Source organism: Pezoporus wallicus, unplaced genomic scaffold, assembly GCF_028554395.1.
Source record: "Pezoporus wallicus isolate ANWC-B61680 ecotype Strahan unplaced genomic scaffold, APGP_CSIRO_Pwel_v1 contig_6598, whole genome shotgun sequence".
NCBI lineage: Eukaryota > Metazoa > Chordata > Aves > Psittaciformes > Psittacidae > Pezoporus > Pezoporus wallicus.
Window position 1 is genome coordinate 63,013 of NW_026637213.1, and position 20,512 is coordinate 83,524.

General features: G+C 50.6%; 1 protein-coding gene across 4 annotated transcripts; it reads right to left on the minus strand.

Annotated features, from left to right (window-relative positions):
- Positions 1-1,391: 1,391 nt before the first annotated feature.
- LAG3 (lymphocyte activating 3) lies at positions 1,392-8,714 on the minus strand. 4 transcript variants are annotated; one of them, XM_057404065.1, is made up of 9 exons: positions 8,380-8,714; positions 5,900-6,021; positions 5,547-5,718; positions 5,156-5,382; positions 4,650-4,907; positions 4,194-4,487; positions 3,564-3,854; positions 3,149-3,264; positions 1,392-1,869 (listed from the first exon to the last, which is right to left on the minus strand). In XM_057404065.1, exons 2-9 carry the CDS (start codon positions 5,952-5,954, stop codon positions 1,759-1,761), a joined length of 1,524 nt encoding a protein of 507 aa, XP_057260048.1. In that variant the 5' UTR covers positions 5,955-6,021; positions 8,380-8,714; the 3' UTR covers positions 1,392-1,758. The 4 variants fall into 4 exon arrangements, with proteins under 4 accessions (XP_057260048.1, XP_057260047.1, XP_057260050.1 ...); XM_057404064.1 differs by having other exon boundaries at positions 5,900-6,674; XM_057404067.1 differs by lacking the exon at positions 5,900-6,021 and adding an exon at positions 6,424-6,674 and having other exon boundaries at positions 8,380-8,713.
- Positions 8,715-20,512: the final 11,798 nt, after the last annotated feature.

A 20,512-nucleotide genomic window follows, 5' to 3' on the forward strand; every position in this document is an offset into this window, starting at 1 on the left:
CACTGGGAGAACATGATGTGGTCCTGCTGAATATTGGATTGCTCCTTAGCCCTGCTGGGCTTAACCCACCTTTTCTCTACCTCCAAAGCATCTGGCAGAGAGAGGAGACTGAGCTACACAGATCACCCCAACCTGAAAACAGTTGCAGCGTTATCATTTGCCTGGTGCCATGCTGGACTGTCCTGCCTTGTGTTGGCTCTGTTTCAGTGGCTGTGTGGGACAGTTGAAGCAGACAAGTCTACCTCACACCTCTGCTGCGTTTCTCTAGGACTCAGTGGAGAAATGGGTATCATTTTCAGTAAAAGATGTGGATAGCTGGATAGCTAAATCACTGCAGAGTCCAGACATGCTCCGCAGAGTGGGCTACTTGTGACTTTTTGGGTGCTGCTCCACTACTTGCAGTATGAGGATCCCTGAGCGCATTCAATACCTGTGTGCCTGAAGGACCTGAGTACCTGTCTCCCCCAGCTCTTTGGGGAGAAAGGTGAGAGCCACAGAGCAAGAAGGCCTCTTCATGTGCCTGCTGAAATAATGAAAAGCTGGCTTGGCAGTGAAGCCCTCTACTCAAGTCAAGTGAATCTTCCATCCTAAACACTGAGAGATCAGCTTTTGTACCACCACCTCCCTAAGCAGCCACAGCTTAAGGACCCATATGGAAGAAACTACTTGTGTCACTCTCTTTACTAGTGAGGCTTCCTCTGGGGTGGCATGCAGTGACTGCAGTCCTCCATGGCTGTTTGGAGAGGAGTTGAAGAACATTCTCTACCTACATGAAACCTAAACACATTGGGGGTCTTGAGAGGTGGGGCCTGGTGGATTCATACTTACTAAGTATATCCGTAGCAGGAGGAGAGTGACAGAGACCCATAACATCAACTGAAGATCTACCAGGAAAATGTGAGGGCTAAAGGAAGAAATGAATCAACAGTGACAGCCAGGCAGGAGAAAAACCAAAAGACTCTGAAACACAGCAAAGAGGAGCTTTAACTTGTGATTTCTTCTTCTCTAGTGGCATTCAATTTCCCCTTCCCTACTGTGAAAATGTCAGAAATGAACAGGCAACTTCAATAACACAGAGCTGAAAGAGATAGAGAAGGCAGGAAAGTCCTTAGAAGCTGCTTCCCACAGGGCATTGGTACACCCGGCACCAGCACCAGGCACAATCCTCCCCAGGCACACGCAGGGGACAGCAGGTGTTTTGGTCAGGCAGGTTTATTTTAGTTTCTAAAATGAGTTTCTAATAAAATAAAGCGTTCAAAATGTGCAACACGTGCCATTCTCTGTGGGGTCCCCTTTGCCCCTGAATGAGAGCTAGAGCAGGGCAGGGTGGGGAGAGGGAGAAGAAAGCGGGGGGGGGTGTGTGTGTGTGTGAGGTGTGTGTGTGTAGAAAGCACCATTGGGCTGCAAGGGAGCTGGGTTCCAGCTATCTCCTGGGTCCAAGTGTCCCACCACTAAAAGGCTGTGAGAGAGGCCATGAAGGAGGGGCAAAGGGTGGGAGAGGGAGGTGTCACTGGAGTAGGCAATAGCTACCGGCTCGAATACTCCCAATAGCTCCAAAGCATCTGTGCTGCTGCAGAGATGAGTCGTGTTTTGCCCTCATATGCAGCTTCCAGTCCTTTTGCAGGTACAGATCTCCCACAGCTTCCTGCTATCATCACGCCATCCCTAGACCCTCCTGAGAGGTCTGCATAGTGTCCATCTCTCTGCAGCATGGCACACAGAGTTTCATCCTCCCATGCAGACTGGTCCCTGCTGCCATCAGCACTCAGTTTGCTGGATGTTCTCTTTCTGGTTTTCCTCCACCTCCTTCTTCCTCGGCATAGCAATTGCAATCATCCCATCCAGCGCAGGGAAGGCAGGAGACCGTGCCTGAAAGGGAAGAAAAAGGCAATATCAAGCATGGAAGAGAGACTGAATGGCACAAGTCTGGGCTGCCATGGAAGATGTGGTCCTGCTGCTTGCAACCACGAGGCTCTTGTTCCCTCCTACAGTCAGGGAAGAGCCCCAGTCCCACTCTCTGAGACATGCAGTTTCTTCTGGGAAAGGCTGGTTCAACACTATCCTCTGTGGTGTCATAGGCATAAGGAATAACAAAGACAGGACATGCCCAAGAGAGAGCAAAAAATGCTGTGGGCAATGGTCAGGCCATTGCCAGGTTCTATGGGATGCCTGATTTTACAACACTTTTTTCAGAGAGAATAATTAAAGGTATGAAGGTTCCTGCAAAATGAGGTGAAAACAAACGGAAGACAGACCCACTTTCACATCTTGCTTTAACAAGTAACTTCCTAGACAATGGAAAAGAGGTAGATCCCAGGGCCCCCGATAGCAGTAAAGTGTCTGGTGACACACAGGCAATCAATACAGCCCCTTCTGCACTGGAAGGGGATTTTCACTGTGGGCCTTTTCCAAGAAGCTAAGTAGAAGGCAACTACATCACAGCTACTCTGCAAAAGTGTCCTTGGTCAGCAAAGGGAAACCCTAAAGGAAGAATTTGATGTGTAAATGATTTTCAGGGAACACGTTCTTTTTCCAGTGACGTGCTGGGGAGGGATCAGTCCTGGTCTGGTCTCTGGGATCATAAAGGCAAGGCAGAGTTTTCAGGAGACAAGATACTGGAACAAGCTGATCAAACTAAGGCAGCAGACAGCCCAGGTGTGAGGTCTGAGCCAGCCACAACAGACCAGCGTCGAGATCAGCATCAGGGGACCAGCAGGCATTTATACAGAACAGGAGACTGTTACATCAAAGTATCCAGATAAGGAATAAGAAAGGACACCTACAAAAGCCTGGAAATTAACCCTGCTCTATTACAGCATGGCTTGATCTCTGGGAGAATAAACAAGAGACTTTTCAAGGCTGGGCTGTGATTGTCCTCTAGGGGGGTTTAATCTTCCTCTGAAGTGTCTGACATCCCCCAGATGAATGCTATGGTTAGTCAGACCTACTGGTGCCCAGGATACAGCTTTTGCTTCATGTCCATGACATCTTCAGAGGCTGCCTGATTCCCATTCTTCCTCTGGCTGCTGTGCCCCTGAGACATTTTACTGCTGTCTCTAGGGCACCCAGGGTAAGGTCAAACAAGGATAAGGTCAAATAAGGGCTGATGTACAGGAAAGCTAACAGAAATGGGGTAATGGACACTTACCCTTTTTTGTAGGGCCAGAGCCATGACACAGACTATAAGCAGGAGGAAGAAGGTGAGTGTGAGCCCAAACGTAACCTGCCCACTGAAGATGGTGGGAGGGCTGGAGACCTGGGCACCTGTAAGGAACAACCACTGTTAGGAAGGAGGGGAAGGTTGATTTTGCACTGGGGCAAGGCTGGGTCTGCAGAAAGACAGGCAAACTGGAAGAGGCTGCAGGGTACTGGAAGCAGCAACAGGAGGAACTGGTGAGAGCTAAGACAAGACAACAGCAAGATGGGATCCAAGGAGCCAAAGAGGAGGAGAGTGGACAGCACAGGGTGAAGCTGGACAGGGTGAAGCCGAGACAGGAAGGGGCACTAGGGAATTAATAGGATGAGAAGACAGGATTTTGTTATGGATCCATGGGGAGCAGTACCTGTGATCTGCAGCCCATACTCCACTGCTCCCAGTCTGCCTTCTGGGCCATACACACTGCATTCCCATGTGCCCGTATCCTTTTGTGACACATGGGGTATTTCCAAGGTAGGGCCAATCTGGAATCTGTGGCCCCGCAGGTTATGGGAGGTGGCCCTGGCCAGCTTGCTGTTAGTAGGGGCTGAGTCAAGCTGCTTCCACTGGAAACGTTCATGTCCCTGAGGGTGTGTGAGGCTGCAGATGAGCAGCAAGTGACTCCCCTCAGAAACGGGTCCTTGAATGCTTGGAGTGACTGCAGGAGAGGAGAAAGCAATACCGTTAGGAAGGACTACAGGCAGGTCCACATCTCTTCCTTATCCCTCCTTCTTCTGTAACACACTTCCTTTTTTACCCCATCTAATTTATTTTGTCTTCCTCAGTCTTAAGAAGAATCAAGTTCCCCTGGAAAACCCCTGCTTTCATCAGAGTCCAGCGCAGTGCAATGCCTTGAACAGAGAACTTGTTTCCCAACCTGGGGTGGGAACTTACGAGCAGGAGCAACCCGTGCTCACGCACTGACGTGCGAGGAGGTTTATCTGCAAGCAGCGTGGGACCCCTGAGGAGTTATGCACCTCCCTTTGTCTCCCCTCACCTGTAACCACTGCCAGGGTCACATCCCTGCTGATCATCCTGCTGCTGACAGAGACAGCACAGCGGTACTGTCCTGCATCACCCAGCCCCACCGCAGGGAGATGAAGGGGGAAGCTTCTGCTGCTCGAATTGTAGGAGATGCCCCGGTCTTGCAAGTGTCCTCCTGCAAGGCGGCTCCAGTGGGCTGTCACCACATTGATCCCAAAGGCACTGGGAAGGTAGCTCAAGGTGCACGGTAGATCAGCTGCAGAACCAGCTGCAGCATAGACCACAGGGTTGGCTGGGCCTTCAAAACCTGAGCCAGAGAGAGGACAAAGTGGGGTGGTAGCTGGAAAGAGCTCCACAGGGAGGTGAGGACGGGGTGGGAGCTGGAAAGCTGAGGCCACTGGGTTTGGCCAGTCACATCAGACTGAGCAACCTGGGGATGCTGGAGCAGGAACACAGAGGCTGAGCTCACCTAGAATTTGCAGGTTGTACATGGCAGAAATGATCTCATTATCGGAGTATCTGAGCTGGCAGCGCCAGGAGCCCGCATCGCTCATGGTTGGCCGGAGGATGGAGAGAGCCCCATGCGAGGAGCAGAAGGTCCTGGAGGTGGGGACCAGGCGCCCATTGTGGAACCAGCATGTCTCCACGAGGCTCGCACGGTGGCTGGAGTTGCACTGCAACAGGAGCGGCTCATTTGCCACCACAGGGCTGGGTGGACTGAGGGTTACTGTAAGAAAAAACAAGTGGCAGAGGGGGAAGCTGAGGTCACATTAGGACTGCCCCTTGTGCCCTAGCTTTGTCCCTCAAGCAGCCCTTTCTCCAGAGCTGAAAGCAGACAGCAGGAAGCTGTGCGCTTTGAGGCGGCTCCCTGTTCTCTACCCTGCTCTGGCAGACACGGCATCCCCTGCCCGTCCCACCCTTACAACCTCCCCACTCCTAAACCCAATGTTCCCCAGGTTTTCCATTTCCTCCTACCTGTGATGACCTCCAGCTCCACGTGGCAGCTCTGCACCTTGGTGTTGCGCATCACCCACGCCTCGTAGAGCCCGGCATCCTCGCTCCGCACCGGGCTGATGCGCAGGGAGAAGTTGCCGTTGCGTAAGGCAGAGTCCTGGAGTGACACCCGGGGCCTCATGGGCAGCGCCGTCTTCCTGAGCCCCGAGTCCTCCACCTCCAGCACTACGTGTGGCTCCTGGTGGGTGCTGCTGGTGGGACGAGTGAGTGGCTCGTGCTGAAGGCACCAGTGAGATCAAGGAGGGGGGAGCAGGAAGGAAGGAATGTGGGGAAGGAGAACAGGGGCCAAAAGTCTCTCACACCCTCCCCAGTTCCCCCCCAAGGACACGGATCTGTCCTGGCCCTGGCGTACCTTCCCCCAAGCCGCTTCCAAAGCACAGATGTCTTGTCAGGCAGTTGCTTCCAGCTCTTCCCCATCTTTCTGTGGCTCAGGTAGCAAGGCAGCACGGCTGAACTCCCCGCTCTGGCCCATACTTTCTGCTTCCTGCTTCCCACCTCTGCTTCTCCTGGTAGGATGTGGCCAGCTGCAATGAGATGGAGGGCTCAGCAAAGGGTGGGACTCACGGAGCAGAGAGCAGTATCTGCCTATCTTCACTGGGGTTAGAAGGGCACTGCCTCCCTTCCAGACCTGTCAGAGACCAAGGAACAGCCAGATTCAGCTTACTGAACTACTCTGCCCTCCCTGATACATTCAGCCCCTCTCACCATTGAAAGCCAGCAGAGTGAAGGTGAGGAACAGCACTGGGAACACGGGCCTCATGGCGGCATCCAGCAGATGCGAGGGTCTTTGTCTTCCCACTCAGGTCTGTGCTTGGTCAGGTTGGAAGCTTTAAGAGCTCAGCAAAAATGAGGCACAAGCAAAGGAGATGATGAAGTGGGAGGATGAACAAAGGGGGGCAGCTGGATGTGCTTGCTCTTCTGCTGCCTCTCTCTTTCTGATCAAAGCATTCCCCTAGATGCCCTTATATTGCAGGTGGGCAGCTGATTTCCCCATATCACTAAGAAGATGCGTCATGGCCAAGAAACCAGTACAAAGTCTGAGGCACGTGAGGGCAGAGCTGAAGCCAGTGTAAGAGAGGGACCAGAGACACTGCTCTAAGCATCTTTGAGTGGAAATTCTTTGGGTCGCTGTTGTTTTTCTTACAGGTTTCGCTTCTACATAGACAGTGGAAAAAGTGTAGAAGACACTTCCCAGCAAGTGCCCTTCATGTTTTTCTTTCATCTCTTACCTTTTTTGGTTTGATCTTTCCGCCTCTTTCAGCTTTTCACTGATTGTTTCAGGGCTTTTGAGAACACGCTCATCTTTTTTCCTGCTCTTCTTTTATTTTTGTTGTGTTTGGGTTTTTTCCTCCCTCTCCCTCCATTTAATCCTTCAAATGTGCTAGTTTCACAAGCAGTATGAGGAAAGAGTCTGTGGTGACCTCCAACCAGAGCACATGTGACCCATCAATCCTGAGCCCAGCAGCAATATAGGACAAAGCTGAGATGGTCTGAGGGGGCAGACAGGAGAAGCAGGAGAAGCAGCCGGCAGTGAGAAGAGGGGCTGCAGGCTGTAGCACTGCGAGAGGGGTGAGGAAGGGACCCTCCTAATCCAGCAGCGCTGGGGAAAACCCACCCAAGCTTGTGCTCTGAGGGTGCTCAGTCCAGCTCCCGTGCAGCTGATTGATAAGCTTTGCATAGGGCAATACATTTCCATCCATGTGCCTCAGCCTGGGGGCCCCTTTTGCCTCAGAGAACCCACCACTGTTGTGGCTCACACTTTCCAGCAACCCACTGACTCTGGCTCTTTCAGACTTAATCAGCCCTTCATGACGGGTGTCATACAACCAAGCCCCTTGGCAGCTCATGCCCTGAGGGTGGGCTGGGGGTGAGGGAAGGGACGTGACTCAGAGCAGGCACTTCTTCACTGTGGAAGGATCCTTGCTCACTCTCTAGCTTTCCTCAGCTGGTGGTGAAGGTGGAGGATAAAAGAGCAAGTGGTACACCTCATTTCAGCAGCCCCTGTTGTGGTGACAGCTCTCATCTCTTTTATTACACTCAGCTCTTCAGCCCCCAGAAGAGTTGTATTGGTGCACAGGAACCTGGTGCAACCTTTTGTGCCTCTGTGTCCCCAGGGAACTGCTCTGAAGTGGTCTTTGTGCCCCTCTGTTACACAGCCCATGGCATTGTGTGAGAGAGGAAGAGAGAAGATGGGGGAGAACTTGTGACGGTTAACAGGAGGTGTTTTTTCCTCCTCTTCAAGAAAAACAGTTTGTGGTGGCCAGTCCAAGCAGAAAGCACCAACCTCTCTTTCCCCTGAATCAGCAGTGCGAGAGTGGTGTGAGTGTGGGTGAATGAAGACGAGAGAGAAGGGAGATGGAACCGTGGTGGGAAGGCACATACAGCTCCACCGCCCAGCATCATGAGCTCCCTCTCCCCTAGCTTCACTCAGGGGACACACTGAACTCACTACTCTCTCCCTCCATTCTGATCCAGTCTTCACTCTGAGCCTCAGCACCTTGACATTATTCCCTTCTAGTCCCCAAAACCACCCTTCACCTCATCCCTGTCTAGGAAGTACTTTCTCCTAGGAACCAGTTAAGGACAGACACTTATTCCCATCTTACTGCTGCTTCCCAGGAGGCAGTCACAAAGGACAGATGGAGAGCCCAGAGAGGTGCCAGGAGCTGCCTGGCACTGGGGGGCACTTAGGCTGAGGGGTTATTATGCTGAGTGAGCGTGTTGTGAAATGCAGGGTTTGGAGGTACCATTTTACTCAGCACAGGCTATCTTTAGCAAAGACACCTGTGACGTTCGAACGACCCATTTGAAATGCTGACTCCCTCGAATGGCATTTTCGTCATCTCCCAGAACAGGACCCGCCACAGAAGTAACAGTGACCGGGGCAAGAGCAGCACCAGGGCATCTTCTCAGAACTGCCTGCATGCGTCCCCCGGGCAGAGGGGCTGACAGGGACATGTGGGACACCAGCAGAGCCATGGGCAAGGAGGGTCAGGCTATGACAGGAGCAGTGCAGGACAGGGATGAAGCAGCCCAGCTCACTAAATACTCCCTTGTCTGTGTTAGGCATTAGGTAGCTTCAGCCAGGTTCCAGACTTACCTGCAGCAGTCACCTCGCACACAACCTTCATACATTGTTTTTCTTGTCTGTCTTGACATGTCTTGGGCGTGCAAATTACACTTACCAAGAAAAGTAGGAATAGAAAGCACTATTCTGCAGAATCATTGAGTTAATCTTGCTGAAGGAATTTTCCGTTGTTTCCAGATTTCTGTGATACCATGTCTCTCTCTGAGTGATTCCACTTTCATATTTTAGTCCTTGCAGCAGTCTGAAGTTAGTCACAATCTTCTGCTTTATGCTGACATTTTGAGGTGCTCTATAATTGATTTGCAGACTTTAACTCGTGCTATGACTTGAAGGCTGGGCTATCAGACCATGCAGCTTGAGATCAGCTGGTCTGGGTGTTCCTGAGGTAGAGCACCCACCAAAAGGACCTCATGCAAAAGGTCCTGATTGCTGTTTGCCCAGAGCTAAAGCAAACACAACAAGCAAAAAGTAGTTACTTACTAATAAGAGATAACAAATAACTTTTGGCGAGGGACTGCAAACAGAAACCAGGGAGACAGAAGGGAAGGTCTGGCAGGGGACATGGTGTGAGCAAAAGCACCGGGCAGGTGCCTAGGGAGGCAGTGAGGTTCCCAGGGGTCAGGCTGGGATGAGCTGCGAGACTTTTGGCACTGACTGGGAAGCTCAGGGAGAGCTAAGCTCAGAGAAAGAGGGGAAGGAGCAGAGCTGCCCTTCTCTGGGTGACTGGGACAGATACAGCGGTTCTCAAGTTAACACCTTGTGGCTGTGGAAGGGCCAAGCAGCAGAACCCTGAACCAGAAAGAGCTGATGCTCAAGATGTGACAGGCTTTGTGTGAGAGGCACCGTGTGGAAAAGCACCCCTGAGGTAGAGGAATGAAAGCCAGTCTTCCCTCACAAAAGGCTGCGATGGTTTCTACCGAGGCACCAACCTGGGATCCATTCTGATTATGAAACTGCTCAGCTTTAAGCCCAGGGTGGGCACCAAACACGTTTCCTTTCTCACGGGAGGAAGTAGTTGCTCCAGACTTCTGTCCCTCTGCAGTACCTGGAAGCAGCACGCTATCTTCCCAGGGCCAGGGTACACCACACGTCAGAGTGGTCTTAGGAGAGGGACTCATTTATCTGAGGTGACAAATCCCAACAAGGGGTGAGGGGAAGAGGATCAGAAAACAGAAAGTTCACAACTTCCAGTAGATCTGGGCAAAACACAATGTGCCTCTGCAGAAGGGCTGGCAGGAGGAAGCGTGTCTGGCTGCCTGACACCTACTGGGAAGCTCTTTTGAATAGGTCTATTTTAGAGGATTTGCTGAATGGGAAGTGCCTGAGTCACCACAGGTCTGTGATGTGGAGCTGAGGAGAGGCTAGTGGTGGCCTGCTTCCCAGAACCCCATGGAAACATGTTTGGGAAATCATGGCTTTATGGAGTCTTTGGACAAATCTGCAGCCTGTTTGTTTCTTTTCAGCGTTAAAAGGTGAGTGACCTTTGGATGACAATCCTCAGCAGACAGCAGAATATCCCAGAGAAACCTGGATTAGAAAGTCAGGAACGACACTGGGGGATGCTCATTGAAGCTGGGGGCTGCATTGCAGCTAAAAAACCAAAACAAGCCAACGATTTAATCTACAGCACTGATGGGCATATTTGTCAGCTAAGCATCTTGTATCTGGCCAGCATTAGCTGCATAGAAGTGTGTTCTCTTTCACAGGGCCTCCAGATCCTTCCGGGGAGAAAGAAGGGATGCTCTTTAGATATCTACCTGCAGAGATGGTGATGGATATCGGTACCTTGGCCAATACCTACTCAGGCGAAGTCTTTGATGCGCAGGATGTCTTTGATGTCACAGCCTCTGTGTTTTGCAACACAGAGGGTGAGGTGGATCAACTACCAAAGTCCATGCAAGCAAACCAGGTTACATTTTGACTTGTCATTGCAGCATTCATGCCATGCTTTTAATCCAATGGAAAAATATGTGATAGGCTCCCAGACATCCCAGGGCTGCAGTGAGTTTTCTCAAGAGCAAAGATGTACCCAGGAGCCCAACACATGCAAGGGATGGGAGAAGCATGCGAACTGTGAGGAGAAAGCTCTCAGTTCCAGTGACCTGACACAGAGCTGAAGGAGTTAGGCACTGATTCAATGTGTTGTGTGCTGCTGAGTGACTGGGGCAATAGCAGAGGGGTCCTATGAGATTCCCTTGACTCAGGTATGGGCTGAAAGAGGGTGAGGAGCACTCTGACAGGAGCTGAACTTTGGTCTGAGAGTGGGACTCCCAGAACATGGTTCTCCCAGGGGGAGCTGAAGAGAAAGGATCTGACCCTGCAGGGTCCTTTGGGCCCTGGAGGTCTGGAAGCTCCAGTGCCAGCTGCAGAGCTGGATGACAGCGCTGGACATCAGAGGCAGTGCAGAAAGCATGTAAGCACTGCTAGAAATGGCCAGCAAACAAGACCTCTGAAAGAGGCGTCAGCACCAAGGCTGGTGGTAAGAGTGATGTCAGGACAGGCTGGGAGAAGGATGCTGGACACCCAGAGAAACCAGGGAGCCTGGGTTACCCCAACAGATCACACACAAACTCCTAAAGAGTGGCTGCTTTCAGTTTCCAGTCTCTTGGCAGTCTTGCAGGGACACTGCAGAACTGTTTTCGCCTGGGGGAGCTCCAGAACAGATATGGGTTGTGTCTGCTGGTGTAAGACCTTCCAGCAGCTGATATGGGGGAATATTGATGGTCTCCTGGGTGCCAAAAGAGAGGCTGATCCACATACGCCAGGGTCAGATCCCCATTACTCCTGTTGCTGTCAACTGACAATACAGCAAGAATTCCCCCCCCCCCCCCCAAGCAATGTTGCCACAGAAGGATGTGTCTTCTGCTCAAGGGGCTCACATCTTCTCTGTGTCTCTCTATGTCTTATTCTTGGCAGCATCATGGGTCCCTCTGACATAGAAGAGGCACCTTAACTTGTTTCAGACGCTGGGGGATGAGCATCACACAGCAAACACAGAGGTCTGACTCTAAGCTTAGTTGCATGTGTCCTCAGGAACTGTGGAAAAGTAGATCTGTCCCACATGTTGTGTTTTCATGGTGCATGATGGCAGGAGAACATGAGACCATATCTTGTGGTACACTGGAGCTCTGGAAGCTACAGGCAATTACTTATTAGTAAAGAATATGTTACTTCTTTCCTTGTGAGAAAGCTAGAAATAATAAAGTAAAGTGTAACTGAAGGAACATATAATGCTATGAGAAGTCATTTGCAGAAGAATACAAACCCTGGGAAGGTTCCTGCAGATGATGGCACAGCAAGGAAGGGGATAGCAGTGCTCCAGAATACTCCTGAGAAGAATAGTCTCTGATTTGGTGATCCCCAACCACTTTGCTTTGAGCAAAAATCACTAGGGAGGGAGATGGTGCATTTTTAAACTGAAAGGGTTCACTGTGAATAGAAATGGATTTATTTCTCTATAGTTTAGTTTTCAGCTGGATCAATTCTCTGCTGCTCATCAGTGTTGACAAAAGAGAGGCAGCAGGAGAGACGAAAGGGAAGATGGGATTGCCCCTTTCTGCAATGCTATGCATTTATGCTGGATTAACATGACTGTGTGACAGGCTGCAATTCAGAGTGTAGTAGCAGCTGAGCTGGTTCTTTCCATTCCCTCCTCATTTGGCACCTCAAGGCAGGTAGCAGCCTGCATCATTTTGTAAGGTAGCTTCTTCTACTGGCCCACGAAGGAAAAATGCAGAGTCAAATAAACCCACTTGTTAGTCACAGCATCATTGGAAGATCCCTGGGAAGGCACCTGTGGGGTCTCTACCCCATTCCTCTGCTCCCAGCAGGGTGACCCAAACTAGACTGGGTTGCTCAGGGCCTGGCCAGTCCTGCACATCTCCAATTGTGGAGGCTCTCCAGCCTCTCTGAAAACCTGTTCCACTGCCTAGGCACCCTCACAGGAGAGGCTTTTCCCTGGGTCCCATAGGAAGTTGATTTGTTGCAACCTCTGCTCCTTGCCTTGTGGCCCTTCTCTGTGGTCCTGTGAAAGGAGTCTGGCTCTATCTTCCCTCTAACCCCACTTTGGGTAGTAGCAGGCAGCAGTTAACTCCCCTTTGTCCTCCACCCACAGCCATCTTAGAACCCATTGCGGGACTTGCTCCAGTGTGTCAGTGTCTCACAGCATTGCAGATGTGCCATGAAGATGGGATTAACCACTGCTTGCTGTGCTCCTGCTGATGAAGCCCAGCATCTGGCTAGCCTTCAGCACAGCAGAGACCCTGCTGGCTCTGGGGTATCCTCATGTCTCACCACACTGGAGGAGGACTGCTGTCATTATGGCACCTACAACAGGCTTCGCTGGTGTAAAGTTGGCTGATTTGAAGGAGGCTGGGAACAAAGAGATGGAACTCTACCTGTATGTAAATGGACTTTAAAAATGCTAAGGAAGGATTGAAACTATGAGACCTCACAGTTCATGACAAGGACTGAAGTCTGGGTTCCCAAGGTGGAGCTCCAATATTAGTGAGTTCTGCCTGGAGTCAGTCCCTGGGGTACAATCAAGGCTGCGTGGGGAAAACACGGGTTTAAGCTGGATTTTTGGGGTTTGGTGCTATTTATAATTTTCCATGGGTGAGGTCCCACTGTCCATGGGGGGAACCAACCATGCTGGGCAGCATTTCCCCCATGGTAACAGGCTTCGCTGTTAGCTTTTGCTCATAAAGCCACAGAAGGCCAAAGGGCCCTCTCTAGCTGCACAGCGTGCTTGAGAGTAGAAGCTGAAGCATCTAATGATCGTGTCCTGTGTAAATACTCCAGACCCTTTGCTGAGGAGATGAAAGCATCCTGGGAATCCAGACTGGGTGAGCTTCCCGTGCTAGGATGCCACATTCAACTGCCTTCTGATGTCCGTGGCTGTCTTACTCCGCCGAAATGTGGTTAGGAGTGCTTCACGGCTCTGCAGGTGTGACTGTCTCTCCTAGCATGGTGCTCACTTCCCATTTGTCCAGGTTAATGGGAAGCAACCGCCTCCTAAGACCCCTGGCAAAATCACACTTACAATTAAAACATAAGGTTATATGTTGAGCAACAAAGTATGTGGATCTCACTTCGGGAACAAGCTAAGTATGCTGGGCAGACAAGACTCCAGGGATGGAGATGCATGATAACATGCTGTATAAAATAGGTTCTCAAAGACCAAACAGGTTGTGTTACCTCTGTTTACAGCACAAGTTACTTGAAAGTATCCATGAGTTGAAAAAGGAGGTGGAAAAATATTTAGAAGAGTGGTACAAAACCCCTGATTTAGGGCCTAAAGATCTTGCTTTTGAATGTGCAGAACTTGAGGTGTTTGATCTATTTTAATCTGATCTAAAGGAAAGAGGGTTGAGCTCAGGCAGCAATTTCACTGCAAACAAAAGGGAATTCATTGTCTGCGTCACAAAGGTGGAAGAATTATTGTTAGAGGATGCTGTGGAGTATAAGTGAGTTGAAATGGGGATTAGGCGATTTGTGGAGGATCAGTTCCTCGCTGGCTTTTGAATATGATGGCCTAGGTATGACTGCCAGGTCAGGATGACCTTGACCCTTGTTTACAGGAAGTTTCTATATAATGCCTTGAGTTTCAGTGCCTTTTTGTAGGGAGCTTGTATCAGCCATAGCAGAGCACAGCCATTTTTATGCTATTACATTCATAATCTATCTTTGATATTTTCTTCCCATGAAGGGAAGATGTGACATAGAGGCAAGTTCTCTACTCCAGTAGAGGAGAATAAGCTTGAAATCAAACCCAAAATCTGGCTGGGAATGAGGTACATGTTTTTCACAGCAGGGCTCTGACATGGGAGGAACTCTTGTGGTGGCCACTTCACCACCTGCAGACTGTTGACATGAAAACTGGTCCATGGCATCCTCTTGCTCAGCCCTAGGATATGGGGCTCTCTGCAGGAATAAGGAAGACAAGCTTGGGCTGAGCCACGTAACCCACAGGGAAAGGGAAGGAATAGGCTCCTTGGTTCAGCTGAATGGAGGTGGTAGTGGCCTGTGGGTGTGTGGACTTTCCCCTGAGTTTAGCAGGGACCTGCTGTTTTTTCCCTAGCTACAAGTAGTCACAGCGCTCACTTGTTCCAGACTCAAAGGAGATAAAGGGGTTTCTCTTTGTTTCATGTGTTTTGGGTTTTGTTTTTTTTTTTGTTTAGTTTTGGGGTGGGTTTTGTTGTTTTTTTTTTTGTTGCTATCATTTTCTGTGTGTTGCTGATAAAGTCAAAATAAAAGTCACTCGGGAGGACTGGTTACCTCAAGAGTTCTGCGTGTCACCCGTCTGAACTGTAAGACCAGATCAGCTTGTGCAGAGGAGGAAATATGGACAAAATGGTCCAGTCATGAGCTCAGGTAAAGCTCAGAAGCCTTAATAATGAAAAGGAGGCTACAGTTCAAACCTCAACCAACCAACCAAAACCCAGCCAGAAACCCCAAACCCATCATCGACACCACCACCAAAAAGCACCTCGGCGGTGACTGCCTCAGTCAGTGCAAACCAAGTGTTTGGGGAGGATATGAAAACAGAGAACTCCTCCAAGTGAAGGGGAATGCTCCAGAGATGTCCTGGCAACCTTCCCAAGTGCTTAAGTGTGGAATTTTACCTTACAGATGCTCTCATGAGGAAAATGATCCAAGACATTCCCTTCCAAGTTTGCTTTCCTGTCTCAATGCCATTGGGAATGACAGCCCCTGGCTACATATCACACCCCACCACCACAGAATATTTGTGGTAACATGGCCCTTGATGGTTCATCAGACTAATAGAAACATTAGGTTTAAAAGGAGGACAAGAAGAAAAGGTGACTGTATCATCAGAACAGGGAACTATTCAATTGACTCCCATGGCAGGCTCCTACAGGCAGCTGCCCCAGCACAGCTGAGTGGATGAGAAACTATGCTGAGGAGTGGAAAGGACAGAAAAATGCCATTGCTGTCACATAGAATTACACTGTGCCTGGCTGGTGTCTGCAAACGGCTCTCTGAGAAGCAGGCTGTCCAAGCAGTGTCCTAAACCCTGACTTTGCTGTTGGGCATCCAGTGTAGGTTCTTGATAACCAACTGGAGTTGTAGGCAGAATAAAACAGGCCCCTAACTTCGTAAGTGGGTGGCAGTCAATCAAACTCCAAGGCTCTACCTGCGGGATCCAGTACCAGAGGGAATGCTACTGGGAAAGGGTGGAGAATCAGCTACAGCTGAGAAGACTGTAAGTGGCATGAATGTGCATGTGCCCTTCTAGCGGAGGTCCCCTAGACCTGCCTTGGACTCTCTGGGCAAAGGACCATTTCTGCTGGAAGCCAGAGAGACACCTTTGGGTGTGCAAATCAACCTGTGGACACCCAGCCGAGACAAACATGATGCTGGTTGACCATCAGAGACCTCTCAGTTCTGGTGTCAGTTTGGTCTCTCATAACAATGGTGGTGTGATCAGCGCCATTCCTGGTTCTTCCACTCTGGAGACAGCCCACAGCATGCTCTGTGCAAGCCATCGGGTACAGAGAAACTCGGATGGAGACCGCTCACCACCTCTCAGTCAAGCACGTAGACACGCCAAGTTTGCTGCCACCAGGGGGCCCCTGAAGGAGGAAAGCTGCGGAGCTGTGCACAGAACGCCAGCGATTCCTCTCCCAGGAATAAAGCTGTCCGCGAGGACCAAGAAAAGCAGCATAAGGTGCATCTTCCAAGCGGAAAGATGCAGAGGTTTGAGCTCCATTTTGTTGTGCTGCCTCTGTTGCTCTTTTTCAGCGCAAGCAGAGGTCTTGAAAGAAGAGACTGGGGCTTAGCCCTTGTGTCCCAAGTTATGCAGAAGGACTTGGCCCCCTAAAAGTCTTCAGCGATGAGAACACATGCAGCACTGACACGTTCTGCTCTGCAATAACTGGGACACCACAGGTGTCACCACTGTATCCCAATTCCCTGGCAGCAGTTTTCCTTCTTGGCTGCAGTCTGGGATCCCATCTGTAGATTTTTCTCCCTTGGAAGTAAAAGCAAAAGCAGCACCGGGGAATACCAGGAGCACCTATAGGAATCCTGCCACAGAAGGGAGACCTTAAGTCAGAATTTGATCTGAAAATCCTTTAAAACAGAGAAAACAGGGTGGAACAGGCTCCTAACCCAGCAAGAAATTACAGTCAGCTGTTAGCAGTGCTCTGCAAGAATGCTTATTCCTTACAGATACCCTGAAGAGGAATGTATTTTCTTTAGTGAAGAGCAAAACCTCATGGCTCATTTGAATGACCAGGTTGGCTTTCTTAAACTTCTCTACTGAATCTTCTGCAAATTTACCTTGTGGAGAACTGGCAAATTCCCAGCTGTAATCTGGGTCCATGTCAGTCATGCTGCTGTCCTGGATGCTCAGGAGGTTTGTTGGAGCATAGACAACAGCCTTAGCTGGTTTTGTGACCAGATCGGCCATAGGAAAAAGTGCTATTTAAGAAACTGTCCTTCATGTAAGAAAACAGCAATCAGCTGGAAGTTTTCACATAGCATTTCCAGTGTGCTTATGGAGGAGCCTAACAGAGTGCTGCCCAAGCTCCTACTGTCGAGTACTATCTAGTGAAGACCCTTCCGTGAGGTCATTTGGATGTGCAACAACAGTAAAGCTGCTGCAAGATGCTTCAGGTAAGAGGCTTGGAAAATTTTCATTACACATTATGCATCCTAATTAATGTACCTCAAAAGACGGATGGAGGCCTGGGAAAGTCTAAGGTATGATTCTGCCTGAGCTGCCAGGGAGGTATTGATAGACATACATAACCGTAAGAGCTCTGAAAGCTGACTACTTTTCCTACATCTTACAGCCTTTGCTGGTTTTAGGCTCTTCCACCTTGGATGCATGAATCCTCAGTGACAATTTGGACTTAGGGACAAGATTCACTGCAGGACATGTGGCCAAACACCCTGCTGACATGACACTGCTTCATGGAGTAAGCGACTAAATTGAGAATAAAGTACCTTGAATCCTGCTAGGATATTGGAAATGGTGAACTGAACTTCTTGAGACAATGTGTTTAAGATTCGTAGTAAAGAATGGGAACAATAAATGCCATTACAGAAAACACCAGAGGTCTAAAGTCTGTGCAGCTCCTACAGCCCTCTGATGACCAGTAGCGTCAGCTAGATATCACACACAGCACCCATAGGCTCTATAAGGCACAGGGGAAACTTCTAGCAGCTTCTCACAGAAGCCACCCCATGGAGCCCCCCTGCTACCAAACCCTTGTCCAATATACATGGAGTGTGTGCTCTTCTGTCCTCTCTAATTTGCAGCAAGTCTCCCAGCCATAGCCTGCACAGGTACACCCGACAGTGTGAAGCTTCTCTGCTCTGATAGCCCAGTTCTCTGAAGCCCAGCTCAGGAACCACTGCTGTGCACACATACTTCCAGCTGGCACTCAGGCTTCCTGAACAGACTGAGATGGGAAAGCATCTTCTTTTGTGGCTGACAGAAAGTGCCTCCCACGAGAGTGAAGCTGTAGCTGATGGCACTGCACTTGGTCCATAAGCCATCTTGTGTACCCGAGACCCTTGAGCACTAACACCTTAGGTCTCTCCTAACCCCTGTGACTTTTCATGTTTTGCTAAAGCCATAAAAGCTCACCAGGAAACTGTGTTGGTTTTGCATAGCAAGGTTTTGGTAGCGGGGGTTACTGGGGTGGCTTCTCTGAGAAGCTGCTGGAAGCTTCCCCTGTGTCCGCCAGAGCCAATGCCAGCTGGATCCAAGAAGGACCTGCTGCTGACCAAGGCTGAGCCCATCAGTGATGGTGGTATCTCCTCCGGGATAACATATTTAAGAAGGGGACAAGGTGTTGCATGACAGCAACTGCAGCCAGAGCAGAAGAGTGGGAATGTGTGAGAGCAACAACTCTGCAGATGCCCAGGTCAGCGAAGGAGGAGGGCAGGAGCTGCTCCAACCACTTGAGCAGAGGCTCCCCTGCAATCCGTGTGTAGGCCATGGTGAGGCAGGCTGGTTGTGCCCCTGCAGCCCATCGAGGTCCATGTGGAGCAGATTCCACCTGCAGCCCATGGAGGACCCCATGCCAGAGCAGGGGGATCCTTAAAGGAGGTTGTGACCTGTGGGAAGCCGGTGCTGGAGCAGCCCCTGGCAGGACGTGTGGCCCTGTGGAGGGGACCCACGCTGGAACAGTCTGCTCCTGAAGGATGGGGTAGGGACCCACGTGGAAGGGACCCACGCTGGAACAGTCTGCTCCTGAAGGATGCACCCCGCAGAATGGACCCACGCTGGAGCAGTTCGTGAAGAACTGAAGCCTGTGGGAAGGACTTATGGAAGGAGAAGTTCATGGAGAGCTGTGTCCTGTGGGAGGGACCCCACGCTGGAGCAGGAGATGAGTGTGAGAAGTCCTCCACTGAGGAGGGAGGAGCAACAGAGACAACCTGTGGTGAACTGACCACATTCCCATTCCCCTGTGCTGCTGGTGGGGAGGAGGTAGAGAAAACCAGGAGTGAAGTTAAGCCCGAACAGAAGACCGGGGTAGAGGGAAGGTGTTTTAAGATTTGGTTTTATTCCTTATTACCCCGTGCTGATTTGGTGGGTTGAATGAACAAATCAAAGTAATTTTCTCCAAGCCGAGTCTGTTTCGCCCATGACAGTAGCTGGTGAGTGATCTCTCCCTGCCCTTATCTCAGCCCACGAGGCTTAACGTTCTGTTTTCTCTCGCCTCTTTAGCTCAGGAGGAGAGTGAGGAGAGCTTTGGTAGGCACCTGGCTTCTAGCCAGGGTCAACCCACCACAGAAACCAACCCCAAACTCACGCACCAACGATCCACCACGCTCCAGCCCTGTCCATCTGCAACGTGTCCCCAGCATGAGCCCACACAGTTAACCGCAGGCTTCTTTCCTGCGAGAACACCCGGGCTGGAGCAGCCATGAGTGAGCCTTGAAATAAAGGAGAGTGGTGGGAGGGAAAAGTACATGGGCTTCTTAAGTATCTGGGAAGGCAAGTTGTTTCAGTTTCCCATATGGTGTCTGGGAAGTGGCTGAGCAATGCATCTCCTAAGCAGAGGGCCTGAAGAAGACCCTGATACCAGAGGAAGGGGTTGGGGAAGAAGTAATGAGTCTTTGTTATGCTTTGCAAAGCTGGTCCAACAGGACCATTATGGACTTTCCTGAAGCAGGAAGGGGTTTCCTTCTAGAGCAGCAGTGGCTGGAGGGCTCACTTTTTCCAGGTTCATGATTCTGCCCATGCGATGGTTTCAATCACACTGGTCTTATTTCCTTTATTGGCTTAAAACTGGTGTGAAAGACCAAAGAGGCTGGGCAGAGGGGATCATTTGCCTGAGGGGAAATGAGGAAGTGACAGCGGTAAGATGCAAAGAACATTCATTTCTGGGTTCATCACTTCAAAATATCTTCAGACTCAGCACAAACTTTCCATGGCAGGCCTCTATGTCTCTGTGTATTGCAGAAAGATGTAGGTGGGTAGGGACCTCTGGTGATCTCTAGCTGAATGAATCCCCTTGCTTGCAGCAGAGTTGACTCCAAAGCTAGGTCAGGTTGCGCTGCTTACCCAGAACTGTTAACTGGTTTTATTCACCCAACACAGAGATCAGCAGCCTCCTCTCATGCTGCCATCTGCAGCCAGAGCTGTCCTCTTCAGGAAGCTGCACTTCCATGGTCCCCCAGCTTGCAACCCACCAGCACTGTCCTGGTAGGCTTGGCACCCTCCTCCATGGCCACAGCCTTCCGGAGGTGCGCTCACCACCCTGGGTCCAGGGCTCAACTTCCTGGTGATCCCTGCCAAGGAGCGAGGGGACACATTCATTCGAGCTGGGACAGGGACCCAGCTAAGACCTAGTGGGCAGCTCTACCTGCTCTCTGCACTGGTGTATGTTTGATTGCCTAAGCCACACAGGAGAGCCACGGGAAGGAGATATTGGCAGTCTAGCAGAGCCTGAAGGAGTACGACTGTGCCACCTCCACAGCTCCCAGAGCAAGCAGCCCTGGAGGAGGAGAAGAAAGGTGGAAATCTCTGGTGCTGCTTGGCTGGCAGGACGAGAGCTGCGAGAAGCTTGGAGCAGGTGCCATGGGAAGCAAGGAAAGGACAGCTGCCCCCAGTTGATGAGGTTAAGGGATGGTCATAGGAAGTAAATGAAACGAGCAGAGAATTCACACAGAGACAAGAAAGGTGAATAAGGCCCCTGAATGGTATCATTACTTCTGAGGAATCACTGGTGAGGAAGGGCTTTGCTCTT

Coding starts and splice junctions, on each gene's coding strand:
- LAG3 (XM_057404065.1), bottom strand. CDS start 5,954: ATGAGGCCCGTGTTCCCAGTGCTGTTCCTCACCTTCACTCTGCTGGCT. Junction 5,719..5,899: donor CACTCTGCTGGCTTTCAATG/GTGAGAGGGGCT, acceptor ATCTCATTGCAG/CTGGCCACATCCTACCAGGA. Junction 3,265..3,563: donor GTATGGGCTGCAGATCACAG/GTACTGCTCCCC, acceptor TGTTCCTTACAG/GTGCCCAGGTCTCCAGCCCT.